Raw genomic sequence first — 19589 nt, 5'->3', positions numbered from 1 at the left:
GTTCCAGAGAGCTGAGAGATATTTTTTTATATAGATGTAATTTGAGTGTTTTCTGTGACAGTAAAAATAAAGGCTAATTTGAGACATATCCACCCATCCCCTCCCAGAAACTTTATTCTGGAAGATGGCACAAATTTTTCAAAGCAGTAGAGACAATGGAGAATTAGGTTTGTGTCTCAAGATTTATTGAAAATTGCTGAAAACTAAGTCAGTATTAAATTAAAATGTGATATTAAATACCACATAAATGCACAGTTGATAAATCATATAAGGGAGGTTTTTGATGCCCTGGCAGTTACTGCATTAAACTCATTGAAGTTGAGATCCTATAACAGAGAATGTGCTATTAATAGAAGGAATTGCTGAAGAAATGCTAACATTCATAATTTTTTTAGCCACATTTTTAATTTATTACTTTTTAGATGTTCTGTTGAAATGTTTTTTCTGTTTTACTTGTAATATTTAATTTTGGATAAAGTGTCAGGTAGTACAATAATATCTAACTCTGTTTTACTGGCATATGTTTACAATTGCTGTGGTTTTTAGTAATTGCATTTAATCTGCTAAATCCAGAAATGAATTGCCATCTACTTTTCACAATAAGAAAGTGAAGTAAGCATGATACCAGATACTATTTATATTTTGTAATTATATACTCTTTACTGTGCAACTACTTTGCCACTGTTCACTAAGTAAAATAATAGTCATTCTTAGCACAAGGCCAGAGGTCCTCTGTATTTTACTGTTTGAAAAAGCCATTAGATTTCCAACTATAGTGCTGCAAATTTTCTTCTGGAATTAGTGAAAAAAACCAACTTATATGTGATCTACTTCACTAGCTTCTGTGCATGAAAGTGGAAGTTGGCTGAGAGGCTGTGAAGAGTCGAATTTCTAAAGTGATTTAGGTATTGCTTCATTTTTGGATGACTGGCCCATAGGGCAGAATCAGACACTCAGAGTCACTGTTCCTACTGGGGGATTTGGGGGCCTGTTAAAATGCAGCTGGCAGCAGCCACTGTGCTATGAAGAGCCTCTTAACATGAGATTCTGAAGTGTGAGTGGGCCCTCTTGGGGTCCAGCACTACAGATAGTAGGAAAGATACCTTTATCAAATGAATACATAAATGGCAATCGTAGAGTATGGGGGTCCTTGCAAAAGATGCCTTTCCATATTGTCACTAAAGCAGGAAAAGGACTGCTCCTTTTCTTTCCCAGCCCAGCTGGCAGAGAAGCTGCTTTTCAACACCATTTCAAACAGTAGTGCTGAGGTTCCAGCAGTTTGCTGTGCTTCAGTTGAGTCCCTTGGCCCTGTATCTGCCAATGCAGAAAGCAAGCCTGATGACCTGTCTGTGAGATGTTTGGGACACCATTAAGATGCTGCAACACACTTTCCTCCTCTAGCTTCAGCTCAGCCACTGGAATCTTTTTCATTAGCAAGAGAAATGATACAGCTCTCCAGTCTAAAGATGAGAGAGCATTCATGTGAGGGAAAAGGGGCTTCAGTACCTGAAATACCAGAAATACTTAGCGTGCAAGGGGCTTTAGGTGGTATTGCTCATGGCCACTTTTTCAGGGCAAAACGCAACAGAAAAAAAAATCATAACTGAGAAAGAAATTTGTTTGTACAAGGAGCAAACCAAACACATAGCACCAGAAACAGAAGAGACTGTGAAGAAGGACAGTCTTGTTTTGCTGGTTTAGGAATTGATATATTTTAATTCTTGCAGTAAAAAAATGGTCCTTATTTCTTTCTACTGAAGATCTGAGGTTAGACCTCGAAGTAGGTCTTGCAGTGTTCTAATCAATGAGTTTAAGTATTTTTGCTCTTTTTTAAATGGTTGGTTGCTTGAAGGGCTATATTTATTTCTGACTTGATGGTGATAGTAAAACAATAATTTTCACACTTTTAAATTGGGATATAGACTGCTTCTGTATTAGAACAATGGGAACCCTTGAAACTTTCATGTTGATGTTCAGAGAAATACGAACAGAGTAGAAAACATACAACCATGTGGAAATTTCCCTTGTAGTTTGAGAACGTAAAGTTAACTGGGATTCAGTCAACAGCAGAATGTTGTACAAGAGAAGCCACTGTTGGCTGAAAATAGAGATGTTTGCTTCTACCCTCATTTGACTGAGCTCATCCCTGTGAAGCTTTCATGTATGAAGAAATACATTATTCACACTCCTTAGATATAACAGCACTGTGGTTCAGCCTAAAAAATTAACAAAATTACCATTCAATGCCTGCCTGAGCTTAATAATCAGCCTTGTTAACCCCTTTAACCTTCACTGCATCTATTCTGAAAGAAAAACATGTTTCTAAGAGGATTAGCATTTTCAGACTTCTTGCCTTGAATAGGTTGAGTAAACATGTATTTCTGAAGTTCAGGAAAGAATGCATGGAGAGCTGCTGTATGTAAACTCCTGACAGGTGATAACGGTGGGGTAATATTCAAATAGACACCATGATGACTCAAAGAATAACTTACCCATAGACATGAGCATGTTTTTGCAGACATCTCTGTGGGTGCAGGCACAGTTATCTTTCAGCTACTCTTACCATACATCAGCTGCAGGTTGCCACATATACATCTCTGCTGGCAAAGGTGACTGTGGATGTATGCTTGCTTGGGGCAAAGTTAAAACAGGGTGATGTAAATGTGAATATGTGAGAGAGCTGCTTTGATTTAAGACAGCTGATTTTGCCTTCAGCAGAAAAAGGAGTACTTGTATTCTGATTCTGTTAGAGCTGGGGTGACACTGTTCTTCTGCTGGCATGCAGCACTGAACAGTGGGAGATGATAGTATTGCATCAGACACAGTTACGTGCAGGTGTTCTTTGAGATGTTACTGGACCGGTTGGAAGATTCCAGCTAGTCATAGCCATTTTTCTTTGCTCTGATTTTAAACTTCTTTAGAAACTTAGCCATTGCTATTTATTTCTGTCTTTTATATGGAAACAAAGTATCTTAATTAATTGTCTTAATACCCCTAGAAAACTTAAAGTAAATGCATTTCACTGAGACTGATGTCATATCACTTTGGGGTGATTTTAGCTTTAGTGCAGTATTTACTATTACTCTTCTGTCACAAGCACTCTGATCAGTTTTGATGATGTTTGCAGTGGGGAGTGCAGGCTGCTACACTGAATTAGGCTAAGCCAACATCCATTCTGTAACCCATGGGTTAATGAAGTTTGCATTTTTCTGTCTTTGTGAATGAGAAGTAGAGTCTGATGGACAATTCTGAATGCAAATACAGATATTTTAAGGCTGTTCTGGTCTAATCATCCAGATTGCTCTGAGAAATCTTGGAGTGCAGAAGTGGGGCCATGTTATAGGACCAGTGGGAGCTTCAAATTTTGGCAACAGTTTTAATTTAAGAAATCATTCTGGCCCGCAAGTACTAAGGATGGCAAATCAGGTCTATTTTAATAAAATTAATTATTTATTAAAGAGATAGGAGGTAACAGGCAAAATATCTTAATCATAGTTACTTACTGCACAGTATAGAACGAAAAGGAACTACTAGTAGATTACAGCATGACATAAGCCAGTGCATGATATCAAGGTACCTGTATTAAAGCTAGCAGAAGAAATAGTATTGATTAGGAGTCAAATGTAACTTACCACCAAAATTATGATTCCTTCAATCTCTGTAGGAGTAACCAGGAAGCAGGCATCCCTACTCATGAGAAAAACTCCACACATTTCCATGAAATGCGTCGAGCATTTCTGCTTTGTGAGAGTTTGCTGTAGTTTTGATATTTTGTAAAGTGAGATGTCTGTCAGTGAGAAATCCAGCTTATCTCCCAGATCTCACGTCGACATTAAGATGCTTATTGGCAGTTGGGAGATGCCAGACCAGTGTTAAAACCCTGTGGTGCGAAAATAACTCTCTTGTAGAGAGCTATTCCTGTTTCAGTTATCTTACTGGTTGACAGGCAACAGGTAAGCTCTTGTGAGGGGTAAGATGTCCTGCTACAGGCCAGAGATCACTGAAAAGAGAGTAAGAGGTGAACTTTCCTGTTCTGTGGGTTTCAAGTCAGAGCACCTTCGTGTGTTGTTTGCATTACAAATGAACAACTTTTGGTTGCTAAGTAATGAAATCAGGATCTTACGTCTCTGTGTACTAATACTAAACAACCTTATATAATTTTTTAAAGTATAACAATATAGATATGGGCTTTTTCAGTTACTTCTGTTTGCCATTTCACTTCTATCATGATGCTGTGATGGTTAGGAACATTGGTTTATTGTAATACTTTATCATCTTAAGAAAGGTGTAAATAATGAAGTAAATGTATTTAATCACATAATTTCAAGGACAATGATAAACCAACAAGCCAAATTTGTGAGTCATGAACCTCCACACTTACTTATGCAGATTTTGTGTTTTCTCTACAAGGAATCATGGATTCGTGTCCATCCACCTGCCTGAGTTGTCAGTGTGCTTACTTGGCTGCACTTTAACAACTCAGTGGAAATGCCACCAGAAAAATAATTGTGTGTACAGGAGTGTGTTGCATGTCTATAAACAAAACTCCCCATAGAACTGAGGGAGTAGTAGTAAATAACAAGTTACCATTCATTAATTGAAGTTATTTCAACAAAATCTGGTTTAGGTGATAGAAAAACAAAAGTTCTTCCAAACAAGCATTTTTTCTTTCCTTTTCTTCCTCCTTTATTTCTGTATCTAGTTACTTGTGGTAGATAATTTTATTTCTGTATTTCACATGGACTCAGTAGTGCTACTGTCTTCCAACAACTTAGAAATGTGCTTAAGTTTTACCGCCTACATGAGTATTTGTGTGAACATGGCCAACAGGTTAATTACTTTTGTTAGTTTCTTGGAAGAGGCACTGGGTTCTTTCAAGGGATTGATGCCTAGCAGCTATTTTTGGAAATTGTTAGCAGCAAACATGAGAAAAATGAGAGTTATTTTAATTTTTTTCACACATGAGTGTCTGATAAATGTAAAAAATTAAAGCGAATCCCTTCTTCTGTGTTTGAAACCCCTAGAAGTTTTAATTACTGAAAAAAAATCAGGCATAGCTATTCATGCATTTTGAAATGTTTCTGGAGCTTTGCCAGGTAATGTAAGCCAATGTTGCTGAAGTGATTTACTAATTAATAGGTTGTTACAACATTTGAGTAGAATCTTGCACTCAAGTCAATAAAACTTAAGGAGGAAGAAAACACTGTTGAGTGTATGAGTTAATCAAGGACTTAGCACTCTGAAAGACCATCTGGGTCTAAACAGAGAGAGGACTTCATCTTGTAAAAGATAAAGCTGAGTATTAGGGGGCAGCTGTGGTTATGGTTCAGGCAGTGTTTTTACCTTCTGACTTCTGTGTGTCACCACAGTAAAATGACTCTATATGCAATGATTATGGATTACCAGTAATTAATTTGAAATCCTTAGAATTTAGATAGATTAGTCTCAAATTTTCTCATTCAGGGATGATCTCTCCACAACTATGCAAAACAATTAATCAGAAATAACCATATTTTTGTTGCAAAACTGTCCAAAATGGACAAAGGCATATCTACTCAGAGATGAGTGCCACAAAGAAGTATTTAACTCATTACTCAGTCATTAAAATCACTGTTGAAGAGCTTGACTATGCTGGTTGCATGCTCAGTTGTGGGGTGTCTGCAGTAGGAGTGGGAAGGAGCAATGCAGTAACCATCACTTGAGGGATGATGTATTCTCTGCCAGCCTCTGTCAGACGTATGTAATACCTGAAACTGAGGAGCACAGGACAGGAACTGTGCATAGCTTTGCCCCAGATGCCTTGAGTAGCCACATCCTCAGTTAATGTCCCCTGAATCTGAGGTGGGACAGGCACCTGAATGTCAAGCCCATCACAGCTCTGGGTTTTCAAAGGGGAGTTCTGCCCTGTCTCTTTAGACCTGGGATGTGCTATGGCAGAGGATCATCCTCTCCTCTTTCTGTGCAATAGCGCCAGCAGCATGATTCCTGGAGTTTGTAATAGAGAATGGGAGTAGAACATTTAGGATTGAAGTTTTTAAAAATAAGCTGTATGATGCTCTTCTTTGTAATAGAATCTGTATTACAGATCTGCCAATGAATTATACTAATGCTTCATTCTTGTTTCTTATCTGAGCCTTGTAACCTATTAAACAAGATTATAAATATAGTCATCAAGAAAAATAGGCTTAAGTTAAATGTTAAATTGTTGCAAAAGTAAGAATAATGTTCGTGATTAATTTTCTTTGTCAAATGGCACCCTAAATGGTGTTGAAACTTGTTACTTAATCAAAGAACTGTCTAAACTGTGTGCATTTACATTTTAAAGAATTGGAACACAATTTCCCCAGAAGATAAATAATTATGGTCCAATTTGGTAAGTGTATCTTCAATTGTTAGAACATACTTTAAATAGGAGCAAATATGTACCAATTAATTATGACTTAGAACATTATTTTTAGCTCATTGTAGAGCCTTATAATTCACTCACGAAAAAAAGAAATCCCTGTAAAGGCACAGCACGATTTTAATTAATTTTTTTGTAACTGTTTAATTTTTAACTTTTTCTTCCAAAGTGTTTAATTTTTAAATGAGCTCGGCTAGCCACATATTTCATTCTCACCATCTTATCTCTAATGCAAGAAAAATAAAGTTAAATAAATTGGATCAGTATTCAAATTAAAGCCATTTAAAGTGATGCTCTTAAACGTTTATTTTTATTCTTCTGAAGTATCCATCAATCATATTAGCTCTTTTAAAATGAGTGCGGCCTTGAAGGCACAGATGAGGTTTTACTGACAACTGGATGTGTTCTGCAGTGTTACAACCCAAGCAGTACCAAAATAATGGTAATTTTATTCACTTGATTTGGTTAATACAAGGGGCAAATGCATCCACATGCTGATCTAGTGCCTTGGAACTGCAATTTTCCAGGAATCTATAATAGTAAAAAACTTGTAGACTGGAGAGATTTCAGCTATTTAGATAATGATAGAATATGTGCCCAAAATGACTGGATGAGTAAGAAAGCAAAAATCCCCACAAATGGACAAAATTCAATTAGTGGACTCTCTGTAGGGTCTATAGTTAAAGAGAAATACTTTGAGGATATTTTGGGGATATTCACATTTTCATAAACAATTTTCATTTCCACAAGAGGAACCCCCCTGTCTACAGTGCTGATTGCAAGCCTCTCACAGGAATAGTTTGTAGTGTTTCATAGCTGTACATTTTGTAGTTTCTGAAGGTGAGCCTTTTAAAAGCAGTATTTATGGTCAATGTCTTGGTTTGTAGGGTCTAATTTTTTTTCACATTGTCCTAATTACTTAGCTTATAGGTACATACCTAAAACCTTCCCTGGAGCAGTTGATTGGATGACATTGATTAGATCTGCTGCAGTACTGCCAGTATACTACTACTGATATGGGGGCAGCAGAGTTTTCTTAGCAAGGAAAATGGTGATGTCTAGGCTATGGTCATGGGATCAGCTCCGTCACCTGTCATAAGGTCTCCTTCCTTCCCAGAGATGCAAATGATCCTGTGCTTACTGACTACACTGCTGCTAAAATTGCTGGTGTTGGCCCTTAGAATGTAAATAAATGGACTATCTGGGAAAGTCCATTGAATTGATATGTTTTATTGTAAATTTTGAAAACTGTAAACGTCTCAAGTGAGGAGTGCTGTCAGTTCTGGGGTTAGACATCCACTTCTAGGCACATCTGCTGCTGTGTCTGTACTAGCTAAACACAGAGTGACAGTCCCTCCAGCCCACAGTTCCTACCTGAAGTAATGGGACGGTGGTACAAATGTTTCAACTTCTATGCTTTTATAGGAAACATAAGCAAAGTAGGAAATTGAAAACCCAGCTGAGACATTTTTAGAAGAAAACTGTACATATGCACACACTATACTAGGTCTGAACTTGGTCATTTAACTGTAGTTTGAGTTGATATTAATTTAGCAGTAATCACAGCTCTCAACCATCCCATTGCACAGCTGGTAATACTGGTATTATATGCTGAAAAAAGAAAGAACAGATCTTTCTGTTTTTCTCCACTCCCAACAATATCATGTATAAGTATCATTGTCACAGCACATCCTTTCTTACTTATATATTACTATATGAAGATGAAGCACTTTCTAGCACAAGCAAGGAGGAGTTTCTGGCTGCTCAGGTCATGTTGTAAAGCAGTGCAAAGGACAAGAAGAGCAGATTTGGAACGGAGCCCAGCAACAGAGTGATAAGATCCCCTACTAATTTGGAGAGCCTATGTTACCTGTAGGTTATGTGGCACATTATGACTTGATGAACTACATGACCATAATTTATAGTCTCCTGAAAATGTGACAGCATTATGAAGAGAATGGCAAGCATGTGTTACCCTTTAGAAAGCCCGTTAGGATGGCCTTGGGGGATGCTAGTGGCAGTAAAGAAATGCAAATGTTATTTTAAAAAAACAACACATTACTGTTGGACAGTAATTCTGAAGTCTCAGAAATTATCCTCCTTTGTATCCAATATCAGGAGGCTGCTTATTTACCACAATCCTATTACTGATTTCTTTTTTAGAATACCTCTCAATGTGAGAGACATTGTCTACTGTACAGGAGTTTCACTGATGGATGAAGATGTATGGGAGTTCATTTGGATGAAATTTCATTCTACCACAGCAGTGTCTGAGAAGAAAATACTATTAGAAGCCTTAACTTGCAGTGATGACAGAAACTTGCTCAACAGGTAAAAAATATTCTGTATTTGAATCTGTTACTAATAATAACTTCAACAATTATGGATCAGCACTTGCACTTTCATCTTAAGAAAGAAATTTGTGTTTCAAGTACAGGCTTACTGTCTGTATAAACCATTTTACGCTTTTGCATTAATGCATATGAAAATTGACACATATTACCTTTTCAATTCTAATTTTTCTTTGTTCATTGGAAATGTTTAAAATCCTGTAATTATTATTGGGTTTTTTTGTTACTATGTTCTTTATTTACCATGTCTTGACCAATCTGATCTTAAAGATTTTTTAAAAGTGCGCATGTAAAGTTGCAATCAGCTTTTATTGAAATCATTTTACATCAAGATTTTTCTGATTCATAAATGTGTCCAGTCCTTGGAATCATAGAAATAAATCACTGAACTCACTTGGAGACTTAAACAATTTGGAAGTGATCTTTTTTTTCCAAGAATTTTCTGATGGACTGATGTTAGACAATGTGTTTGTGAAACTAAATGTTCTTGTTTCTCCCACTAGACTTTTGAATTTGTCTCTCAACTCAGAAGTTGTCCTGGATCAGGATGCAATTGATGTGATAATCCATGTAGCTCGAAATCCACACGGAAGGGATCTTGCTTGGAAGTTTTTCAGAGAGAAGTGGAAAATACTAAATGCTAGGTAAAGATAAAAATTCTTAATTTATTTTCATTTTCTTATCTTGATATAATTGGTGTAAGTATTGTATAGGTATGTATTTATATAAGTTCCTGAATTTAGTCCATTCTCTTTTAATCCATAAATGGAGATGTCTCTAAATATGGAATACGTACATATGAGTCATAAATGCATTTATTCATGGATTATCACACACACGCATAGAGACATTTGTCTCTTAGCAATCATCTGTATATATATTAGTGTATTGTGTCTATGCTTATGATAATGAATTCTATCTATATGTCAAGTGCTGCAGTTCTGTTTTTATATAGATAAAAAACAGCAGTTCCCAAAGGAATTTTTCTGATTTAAAGTCTGATAGAAAAAATAATCTTTTCAAAAATATGATTTCAGCTGTGGGAGAAATGCACCTTTTCAAACATTTCCATTTTCAAAAGGATGTTAATATAGTGTCATCCCCTTTCTTTCCACTCAGTGTTTCAGGTGAGTTTCAAGTAATAGAGGAGCAACATTTTGAATTAAAAATAGATTAACAGAAAGGAGACAAGGTTGCTCCTTACACCTGCTTCTCTTTCTCTTTGAACAAGTGCTACATGTTCCTACTCTGAAGCCCAGTCAACATTTGAAAATCCGTTTTGATGAAGATTTTGATATTAATTCAATGAGTGACAAATTTCTGTAGTTCTTTAGGGACAGCCTGAGGGCCTGAAAGATTGCACACCAGCTCATCTGATACTGACAGATTAAAAAAGACTACAACTTGGATGAGGTTCAGATTCTCAAGGCAGGTGTCCAAGATTTTAAGGCATCCCATGCCAGGTCACACCTTTGGTGTTGGCAGGGAAGGCATTGCAAATCTGTTCCATTCTGGACTTGTGAGGAGTCAACTGTTGTACTACAGAATATTTGAAACAGAATATTTAAGATGCTGTATTTAAGTAACTAAATCCCAGTGCCCAATGAATACAGGTGCAAACTTCCTATAGGTTTCACAGCATCAAAATAAGAGTCAAACTGAGACATTGAGTTTTAGTTTTCCTAAAAATTCAGAAAGCTGTTTTGGATAATACTTTATAGTATAGTGAGATTTTAGAAAAAGTTCATCTGGGAAAATAGGTTTGAGCTGGAATTAGTTTTGGAAATTTATATTGCAGGAGCATACTTTTTGAAAGTAATTTCAAAAAAAGCTCCAAGAGTGCTGAAGAGTTTAAAAATCAAAAATTATCTGTTTTTGGTGTGATTATTCCAGGAACTGGACTTCTACACAGAAAGTGTATGGCAGATATATTACTATTATGCAACCCAGTGCAGATAGCAAATGATTTTTCAGGTTTCTCCAGGGATTTATCCAGAGTTTAGGCATAAAGCCATCACAATCTGTATTGCTACAAACACATATGCTGTAGTTGTGTCCTGCCTTAGTAAGTATGTTTATCTGACAAACTGGCCAATACCTGTGATTTTAGATGTGGACAACATTAAGCAGTATAGACAAGTATTAAATATTTAACAAACTATGCCACATGCCAAATCTTTTGGGTGTTACAATTTTAAATAAAATCTGGATTGTATTTATTTCACTTCCTTGGAGTGCATCACTGTGCAATCTAAATTCATAAAAATCATCAATGACCTGTTATTGTCCTTTTTTTTTAAATGAGAGAATAACAGAGAGTTTGTCGTTTTTCTCAACACTGTCTTTGTCTTACTGTCATTCAGTTTGATCTCCCAACACAAGTCAGAGCCACCAGAAAGAATGTAGCAGTTGATTTTTTCTAAAGTGGCATCCAGTTGAGTTTCTGTTGATCACAAAAAAATTTACTGCAGTGAAATGAAATAGTTAATGCAAGCTGTACATATGTGTTACATATTGAAAATAACATTGGTTTATAATCATAAATTAGAACGTTTTAGATGAGACTGAGAGAGAATAGAATCAGTCTAATTAATACCTTGCCCCTTACCTGTTCAGTGAAACAGTGGCACAATAGCATGCAGGGTCCTACACCTGGGTCTTGGCAATCCCAGCCACACCCACAGGTTGGACAGAGAAGTGATTTGAGAGCAGCCCTGCGGAGAAGGACTTGGGGGTGATGGTTGATGAAAACGTCAACGTGACCTGGCAATGTGCCCTCACAGCCCAGAAAGCCAACCCTGGGCTGAATCCAAAGCAGCGTGGTCATTCAGGTCAGGGGAGGGGATTCTCCCCTCTACTCTGCTCTTGTGTGACCCTACCTGGGAGCTGTGTAAAGTTCAAGTGCCCAGAATATGAAGGACATGAAACTGTTGCAGCAAGTCCAGAGGAAGGTCATAAAGTTGGTAAGAGGACTTTATAGTACCTCCCCTACAAGGATAGGCTGAGGAACTTGGGGCTGTTCATTCCAGAGAAGAGAAGGTTGCATGGAGACCTAATAGCAATATTCCAGTATCTGAAGGGGCCTACCATGAAGCCAGAGAGGGAGTCTTCCTCAGGAACTGTAGTGATAGGACAAGGAAGAATGGGTACAAATAAAAGATATAAGTTAGATATTAGGATGATTTTTTTTACTCTGAGGCACTGGAACTGGTTGTTCAGGGAGGTTGTGAATACCCCAACCATTGGCAGGATTCAGAGCCAGGTTAGATAAGGCCTTGAGCAACGTGGTCTAGCAGGAGGTATCCCTGCACAAGGAGGGGTGGTGGTTGGGATGGGATGATCTTTAAGGTTTATTCTAATCCCTTAATGTTCTATGATTCTATGTTCTATTCTGTGGCTTCTGATTTGAGCTCAAACCACTACTGCGTTTTTAAAACATAAGCATTATTTTGGAATTATGGTTCAAGAAGAGCATGCTCGTCTTGGAGTAAGAGCCAAGGACAGTCACAAAGGTGATATGATGGCTATATAACATAGTATCTGACCTATGAAGACAGGCTGAGAGAGCTGGGAATGTGCAGCCTGGAGAAGAGAAGGTTCTAGGGACACCTTATAACACCTTCCAGTACCTAAAGGGTCCTTACAGGAAAGCTGAAGAGGGACTTCTTCTAAGGCCATGTAGTGATGAGGGGAAAAGGCTACAAACTGACGAGGGCAGGTTTAGATTAGATAACAGGAAGAATTCCTTTACTCTGAGGGTGGTGAGGTGTTGTTGGATAGGACTTCGGGCAACCTGGTCTAGTGAAAGGTGTCCCTGCTCATAGCAGAGGGATTGGAACTGGATGATATTTCTAACCCCAACCCTTCTAGGATTCTATTATTCAAATTGATTTTGTCCCAAGGCATCCTTTTTCTACAATTATAATTTATTACTTAATTTTATTCAAAATTAAAATACTTTGTATCAAACATTAATTTAATAAGGTGATATCTCAGTGATATTTTCAATTTATTTTAGTATAAAAAGTGTTGATGTTTCAGATAGTAAAGTGAAATAGCTGAGGAGGATTGAATTATAACTATGTTTCCTCTTACTTTTAAACATAGCATGTCAAGGAGTTAGAATTGCCCCAAAATATTGTTAATCCTTCATATTTTTACAGGATGCTTATATTCGCATTGTCCAGTATATATTGATGATGTATAAAGTCTTCAAAGTCACTCATATAATTTGCACAGGTGACTTAAAAACTGAGGTGCCTAACAAGTCTTTAGTAAGAAATCTGTGGGACTGAGACTGCTACAACTCTGAAAAAGAGAATTGAAAATACTATGCTTGACTTCATGTTACCTGAGCATGCACTACCTTGTCTCCTAAAGCATTTTCATCCTGTAAGCACATGTCTGTGTGTGAAAATTTAATACATCAGCTGCCTATAAGAATTACTTCATTCTCAAGTGCTGAATCATTTGTCAGCATTTGGGAACTTGACAGTGTTTGGGAAGGCATTTATATCTGTCCAGAGTAAATGGACTATGCTGCCTCTAGAGATTGCACAAGTGCAAAGCCTGTACAAATGTGGGGCACTGGGAGGTTTACATCCGCAGCAGGAAAGGTGCAGTGGAGAGTCTGTGTCTCCAGAATGTTTCCAGGAAGTTCAGGCTTTTTCTGGTTCTGGTGTGCTGTTGTCTTTCCTGTCAAGGGTGAGAAGACTGAGACTTGTAAGACCAAACACTTTTCCTATTTATTCTTATGTTTCACACCTGCAAAATACTACTTTGGAAGGTGACTCTTCTAGCTTTTTTGCCAGCAGAGCTTCTATAGAAATTGCTGTAAATGACTGACTTTTTACCAAGTATACATAATGGGCAGTAATCAGCACAGGTATGCATGAAGGTATCATTTTTAGTGCAAAGAATTCTGTTACTTCTTGTTTGCACTTGGTGGCTACAGTAGACTGTAAGAAAAATAAAATCCCTGCAGCTGTTTTTATGAGGTTGCTTGTCTAAAGTGGATTGGTAACCTTATCAAAATACCCCGTCAAGAGAAGCTTCCAGTTTTCCAAACAGTCAATTATGTCTGAGACTGTAATAATAAAGGACTTTGTTAGAAAGCCTAAATGTGCTTAAGGTACCATGAAATCCCTACTTCCCATAGTTTGCCTCTGGATGTCTGTATATTCTAGTGTGACTGAAATTTTGGGAAAAGAGATGTACTTGCTGAAATAGCCATGAATAATTCATTTATTAGTGGTCAGGGAGTAGGATTTTTGATACCTCTAACAGCATTTCTCCTCATAAGAGCTCAAGATAGCATGCAATATAGCATAAACCTTCCCTAAAACAGAACCTTCTCAAAGAGATATTAGTTCCCTTTCCTCCCCGTCTTTCTATACCTATTGCTTTGGCTGTCCTTCTTCTCTTTCTTTCTCCTCTTTGAAAGAACTGTGGCTGAGAGTACCTCAGCATTTAAGGGTAATCAATTTGGGATTAACAGAGGCAGAACAGAAAGCTGTGACTGTGCCAGCTCGTTTCACTTTGAATTTTGAACTCCTTCTATAAATCAGTCTGTAAAAGTGGACAATAAATTGAATTGTTCCCCCAGATGAACATAATTTCAGTGAAGTCTATTGGTAATACTTAAAATTGTCTGTCAGGAGATCTGGATTCCCTATTTTAAAACCAGTCATGTTCAGATTAGCTAAATACTGCTTTGGACACACGTGTAGATATATATATTTATCAAGTGCCTTTTACTATGCTGAATGACATCTAAATTGACTTACTTCTGGTTTCTAATGGAATTATACTCTTCATGCTGGAGACTGAAAAAATCCCAAGCCCCAGAACAAATCCCACAAACTATTCCAGCATGAAATGTAAAATTCAGGGAGCGATCTGGTCAGCAGTGATGTAGTGCTTCATTTGGAGGGTTGAAAAAAACTTGTTGAAAAACAAATGAACAGGAGGAATTGAATGGCCAGTTTCAGAGTAACTGCCTGCCAAAGGTCATTGCTGATTACTTCTGCATATCCTTTAAATATTCCTTCCCAAGCTTTCAAATTTTCATTCCAGGTTGATTCTTTGAAATGCTACGTTGTGGCCCAGGGGATTATTTTAGTAGTATTATTCCTATCAGCATTATTTATTTTAATTACCAGGTACTGGAACAAGAAAATTTGATTCAGTTCAGTTTTTGAGAGGCCATTTGTAATGCAGATGAGGTGGATGAATACAAAATGAAGAGAAGGCTGCAGCACATCAAAAAGTCTGATTTAATGGTACAGCTTGAAGGGTTCCTCAGAATAATTCTCCATAGTTGCTGCTCTGCTCCTTCATTGGCATCTGTATTTTGAGCTGTATTTTACAGAAGCACAGAATAAACTGAGTTGGAAGGGATCCACAAGGATCATTGAGTCCAATTCCTAACCCTGCAGAACACCATTCCCAAGAGTCACACTGTGTGCCCAAGAGCACTGTCCAAACACTGCTTCAGCTCAGATAGGTTTGGTACTGTGAGCATTTCCCTTGGAAGTCTGTTCCAGTGCCCAGCCACACTCTGGGTGAAGAACTTTTTCTTGATATCCAACCTAAACTTCCCCTGACACAACTTCAGGCCATTCCCTCAGGTCCTGCCACAGATCACCACAGAGAAGAGATCAGAAGCCTGCCCCTCCTCTTCCCCTCATGTGGGAGCTGTAGACTGCCATGAGGTCACCCCTAGTCTGCTCTGTTCCATTAAGTGGGAGGTGGTTTGGTGCTGTCCTCCTCTGGAGCACTCATCTGTGTCTGTAGTTAAACCCATTCTGCTTAATAGCATCTGACTTAATAATTACAAACATTTCAGCCTAGAAGGAGGTCTCAGTCTAGTTTTTTAGCCTGAAATACCAGTACCCAGTTCCAGTGCTGTTCCTTTGATCCCCCAAAATCTGTCCTGTGCCTTCTCCCTTGCTTACAGAAAATTACTTTCTAATTTTCAGTTTACCTGGCTCTTGCAGTAACTCTCTGTGCATCTTCTCTTTTTCCTTGTAGGTATGGAGAAGCGTTATTTATGAATTCAAAGCTTGTCAGTGGGGTCACAGAATTCCTCAATACTGAAGGAGAACTAAGAGAGGTAATTTTAAAGTTACTTTTGTCATGTGAGATTGTGTTCAGTGTAATCAGGGAGCAGGGCAGGAACAATAATAAGGTTGTCCAGAAACTCTGTTCTCTCTGCTGCTGTTGAAGGCCCAACTGTCTTTGCAACACCAACCTGTTGGGCAGCACAAGGACGAGGAGCAGATTGCAAAAACACATGTATGTAGAGGTGGTGTCAGGAGTGGGATTGTGCAGGCAGTTCCTTGTGCTTGGCTGGATATGAAGATTAGTCTTTTTCTCTTGACTATTGGTTGAGAAACTGAAGATGAGATATTTCTATCTTAATTAGCTTATTCTGCAGAGGGCAGTCCTTGAAAACATCAGTGTTGAAAGTAGAAGCTGCCAATGTGCTCTGTGGTTTTCTCTTTCTCACAGTATTTTCCATGTGAGAAAATCTGCTAACTGAATATGCTGGCTAAATTACACCACAATAATTTGTACTTCTTATTTAGATGGTGTCGTGGTTTAGCATTAGCATTGGGTAAAAAATCACTAGAAAATGTACTCATTTCTTGCTGTGAGATATGGATTAGAAGAAAAGCAAAACAGGCATAAAACTTAAAAGGAATAAAGAAAGTTTATTAACAAAACTACAAGAATAAGAAACCAGAATAAAACTTCCAGAACTCCTCTTTCCCCACTACCCAACCATTCTCTTTGTTCACATGATAACATAGAGACGACAAAACCTGGTGGTTGAAAGTCCTAACTTTGCTATAGTCTTTTCATCAGTCTTTGTAGAGAAAAAGAAGTTCTCTTCTGCTAATCTATGGAGTTTTTAATAATAAAACCATTTTTCTCATGGCTTTCTATTTTTCTGATGCCAGCTGCCCAGAAAACTCTGTCATCAGTTCTTTCCTCCTATTTCACATCACTCTGAGGTGTGTTATGGGTCATGGGTCAAGGGATGTCATTTTAAGGATGAGTTATTCAAAGGCAGAAGTTTTCTTCATCTGTCTCTGTGACCATCTCTGGAAACAGAAGTTTTCTCTTTGCCACTTAAGGGCCACAAATTTTCAACAACTCTCATTTCTCCGTTTCTGTTCCAGCATCACATCAGATCACAACTACTTCACCATTTTACTCAGCTTTATCAATGAATTACTTTTGCTCCAATACACACTTTGAAATACTCTATTCTCCCCAAGTACTCTCTCATGAATTAAAGGAGTTTTTTCAGAACACTATTGTCCATCTCCATAGTTTTAGCAAAATAATATGTCAGCTTATTAAAGCATCTCCTTATTTCTCTCCCCCATCTGAAGCTTAATTCCTTTCTTCACTATCTTTGATAGTTTTTGTTGTCTCTTTACCTGTTGAACACTCTCTCTCTTCCCCTCTTTCTCTGGAAAAAAAGGATTAATCTGCAAGTCTCATCTGGTTATTGAAAGGGTTAAAATCTTGCTCAGGTTTTGTAGATGGTTCTGTGATCTCTGCCAGAGCAGCAGCTGGGGCTGTCTGTGATGGAAGATTCTTCATGGCTGCTCTGGAGAGTGTGGTCACTGTCTCAGCCTGCCACAGGTCAATGGCTTTCTCTCTCCTTACTCGGCAGTCTCTGGTGAATTCAGTCACAGCAAAACCTGCAGCCGAGCCAGGGACCGGCCTGGCCCGGCCAGAGCCCGGGGCAAGCCCCGCAGGCCCCATCTCCCGGCCGGGAGCCGCTGGGCCCAGCCCAGCCCCTGCCTGGGCTGCATGGCCTGGGCAGGGAGTGGGAGGCCAGCTGGAGCTCTGTTACCTTTCACAGCCAGGAAACAGAGACAAAGAAATTCCCAGGCTTAGGTCTTAAGGTGGAGTTCACAGGTTGATCTCACTTTTCAATGGTCAAAACTACTGTCAGTTCTCAGAAATGACCAGTTATTGGCCAGGAGAAAAACTCCCATCAACTTCCGGCAGCCTAAACTTCCTTAGGTGTTTCTCTTTGTTTCTTAAATGCCAATCTATCACAGATGGGAATGATTTTTCATTTTCACTTTACATCTGTCCTGACAGAGGTAGTTGTGCAGTTGTGCTACACTCTGTTTAGCATCTACTCAGTGCTGCTCCAAATGGATACAGTGATTCTTATGCAGCACAACCACCATTACTTGAACTCTGTGCTCTGATTTTATCCAACCATTTGTCTGTACTCAAGTCTGGTGACCTCAGTAGCTTAAGAAGGAGCCACAGGTGGTTTCTTACCCCCAGCTGGGGATGACACTGTTGGTCAGATCCATCTGCCCTGCACAAGGAAGCCTTCTGAACTCTTAGTTTCCACCTTCATGATAGGATTGGTAAGCTGCTTGGTTATACTTTCCTAAAAGAAACTGGTATTGTAAACATTTTGGTATAAAAAGTGCAGAGATCAGGTAAAGTCTGATTTTGATAGTTTCCAGGTCTCTGATGCTTCTTACTGTGATGGAATGAGACAGTTGCAGAATCAACCTTTTCAGTTCTGAGCCCAGGCACAAAGATGTTGCTGGAAGTCAGAATTTAGAAACTGAGGTAAATTTGGTGTCACTGGTAAAAAAAAAGATAAAAAAATTAACTAGTTATTCATAAGTGTTGCTAAAACCATCAAATTTTGTACTAGTCAACATAATCTTCCATCTATTGTGCTGATCAGCCTTACAAATCCCAATTGAACAATTGAACAATTGAAAACCTGCCAGCACCACTGGTTATAATAATCCAGGTGCTGGTGCCATACTTTGAAAATACACAAGAGCAGAGCAAGAACCTTTTCAGTCTGCAGAAAAAAAGATCAGCGTTTTCTCACAAGGGAAGGAGTATGTTTCAGGTATTCAAAGATTGTCAAATGCATGGCCGCTTGCTATTTTGCCATTCTCTTCTCACTGTAACTATCATTCCTTTTTTCAGCAACTGACCTGTGTTATGTAACCAAAAAGGATCTACACATCAAAATAAAATTAATGTGTTTTGAAGCTTGATAAAACCAAAGGGCATCAAGGCTGCCTTCTGCTGATATTTGCATATAAACCTTAATTAGAAGCAATTCCATTGCTCGAAGTTTTGTTTCTTAGATACAAATAAAAGTTTAGAGCAGCCATCTACGCAGTGCAGCAGCTGAGCTGCAGGAGGGTAGGAGGTAATTATATTAATGTGATCCAGCACTGACATATCAATATCTTCCAGTGCAATGTGAAGCAATTGCATCACATCTAATTGACAGTTTGCTGTCTTAATACATTTCCTATTAAATCTTTCTACCTGATGCTGCATTTACTTCTATATTGATTGTGGAAGTTTGTCCTAAATGGCTGACTTATTTGTGTGCACTGGAAATATTTGCTTTCTTTAGTTGCAGCAAATTTAACCTGTTAACTTGTATTTCCAGCTAAAGAACTTTATAAAGAGTTATGAAGGGGGTGCTGCTGTCTCTTTCTCTCGTGCTGTGGAAACAGTGGAAGCCAATGTGCGGTGGCAAAGGCTTTATAAGGAAGAACTGTTCCAGTGGCTAAGAAAATCCTTGACACAGTAATCTGTCTTTTTAGCCAATCGTTTAAACATGACTCACTGCAAGAGGAAGAGAAGACATTTTAAAAGTGTTCAACATGAAAATCATGAAGATGAAATCAGACTGCAGGGATAAGGTTTTTTGTTTTATTGTTTTTTTCATTGTGGATTTTTCTTTCTACACTGAACTCTTGTGAAATTGTCAAGAAGATTTTCAGAAGAGAAGATCATGAATGCTTGTGAAA

At 38.1% G+C, this 19589-nt stretch overlaps 1 protein-coding gene across 1 annotated transcript in view; it reads left to right on the top strand.

Annotated features, from left to right (window-relative positions):
• The window catches only part of LOC131592088 (thyrotropin-releasing hormone-degrading ectoenzyme-like), a 204070-nt gene extending 184701 nt beyond the window's left edge, over positions 1–19369 (top strand). Inside the window, exons 16-20 of the mRNA XM_058863365.1 lie at positions 8567–8734; positions 9258–9398; positions 15787–15868; positions 15982–16050; positions 19226–19369. Coding sequence (XP_058719348.1) covers positions 8567–8734; positions 9258–9398; positions 15787–15868; positions 15982–16050; positions 19226–19369 — 604 coding nt within the window. The remainder of the gene's footprint in view (positions 1–8566; positions 8735–9257; positions 9399–15786; positions 15869–15981; positions 16051–19225) is intronic.
• Positions 19370–19589: the final 220 nt, after the last annotated feature.

Source organism: Poecile atricapillus, chromosome W (genome assembly GCF_030490865.1).
Source record: "Poecile atricapillus isolate bPoeAtr1 chromosome W, bPoeAtr1.hap1, whole genome shotgun sequence".
NCBI lineage: Eukaryota > Metazoa > Chordata > Aves > Passeriformes > Paridae > Poecile > Poecile atricapillus.
The sequence above is the reverse complement of the archived record's forward strand: the minus strand, read 5'-3'. Positions and strand labels throughout refer to the sequence as shown.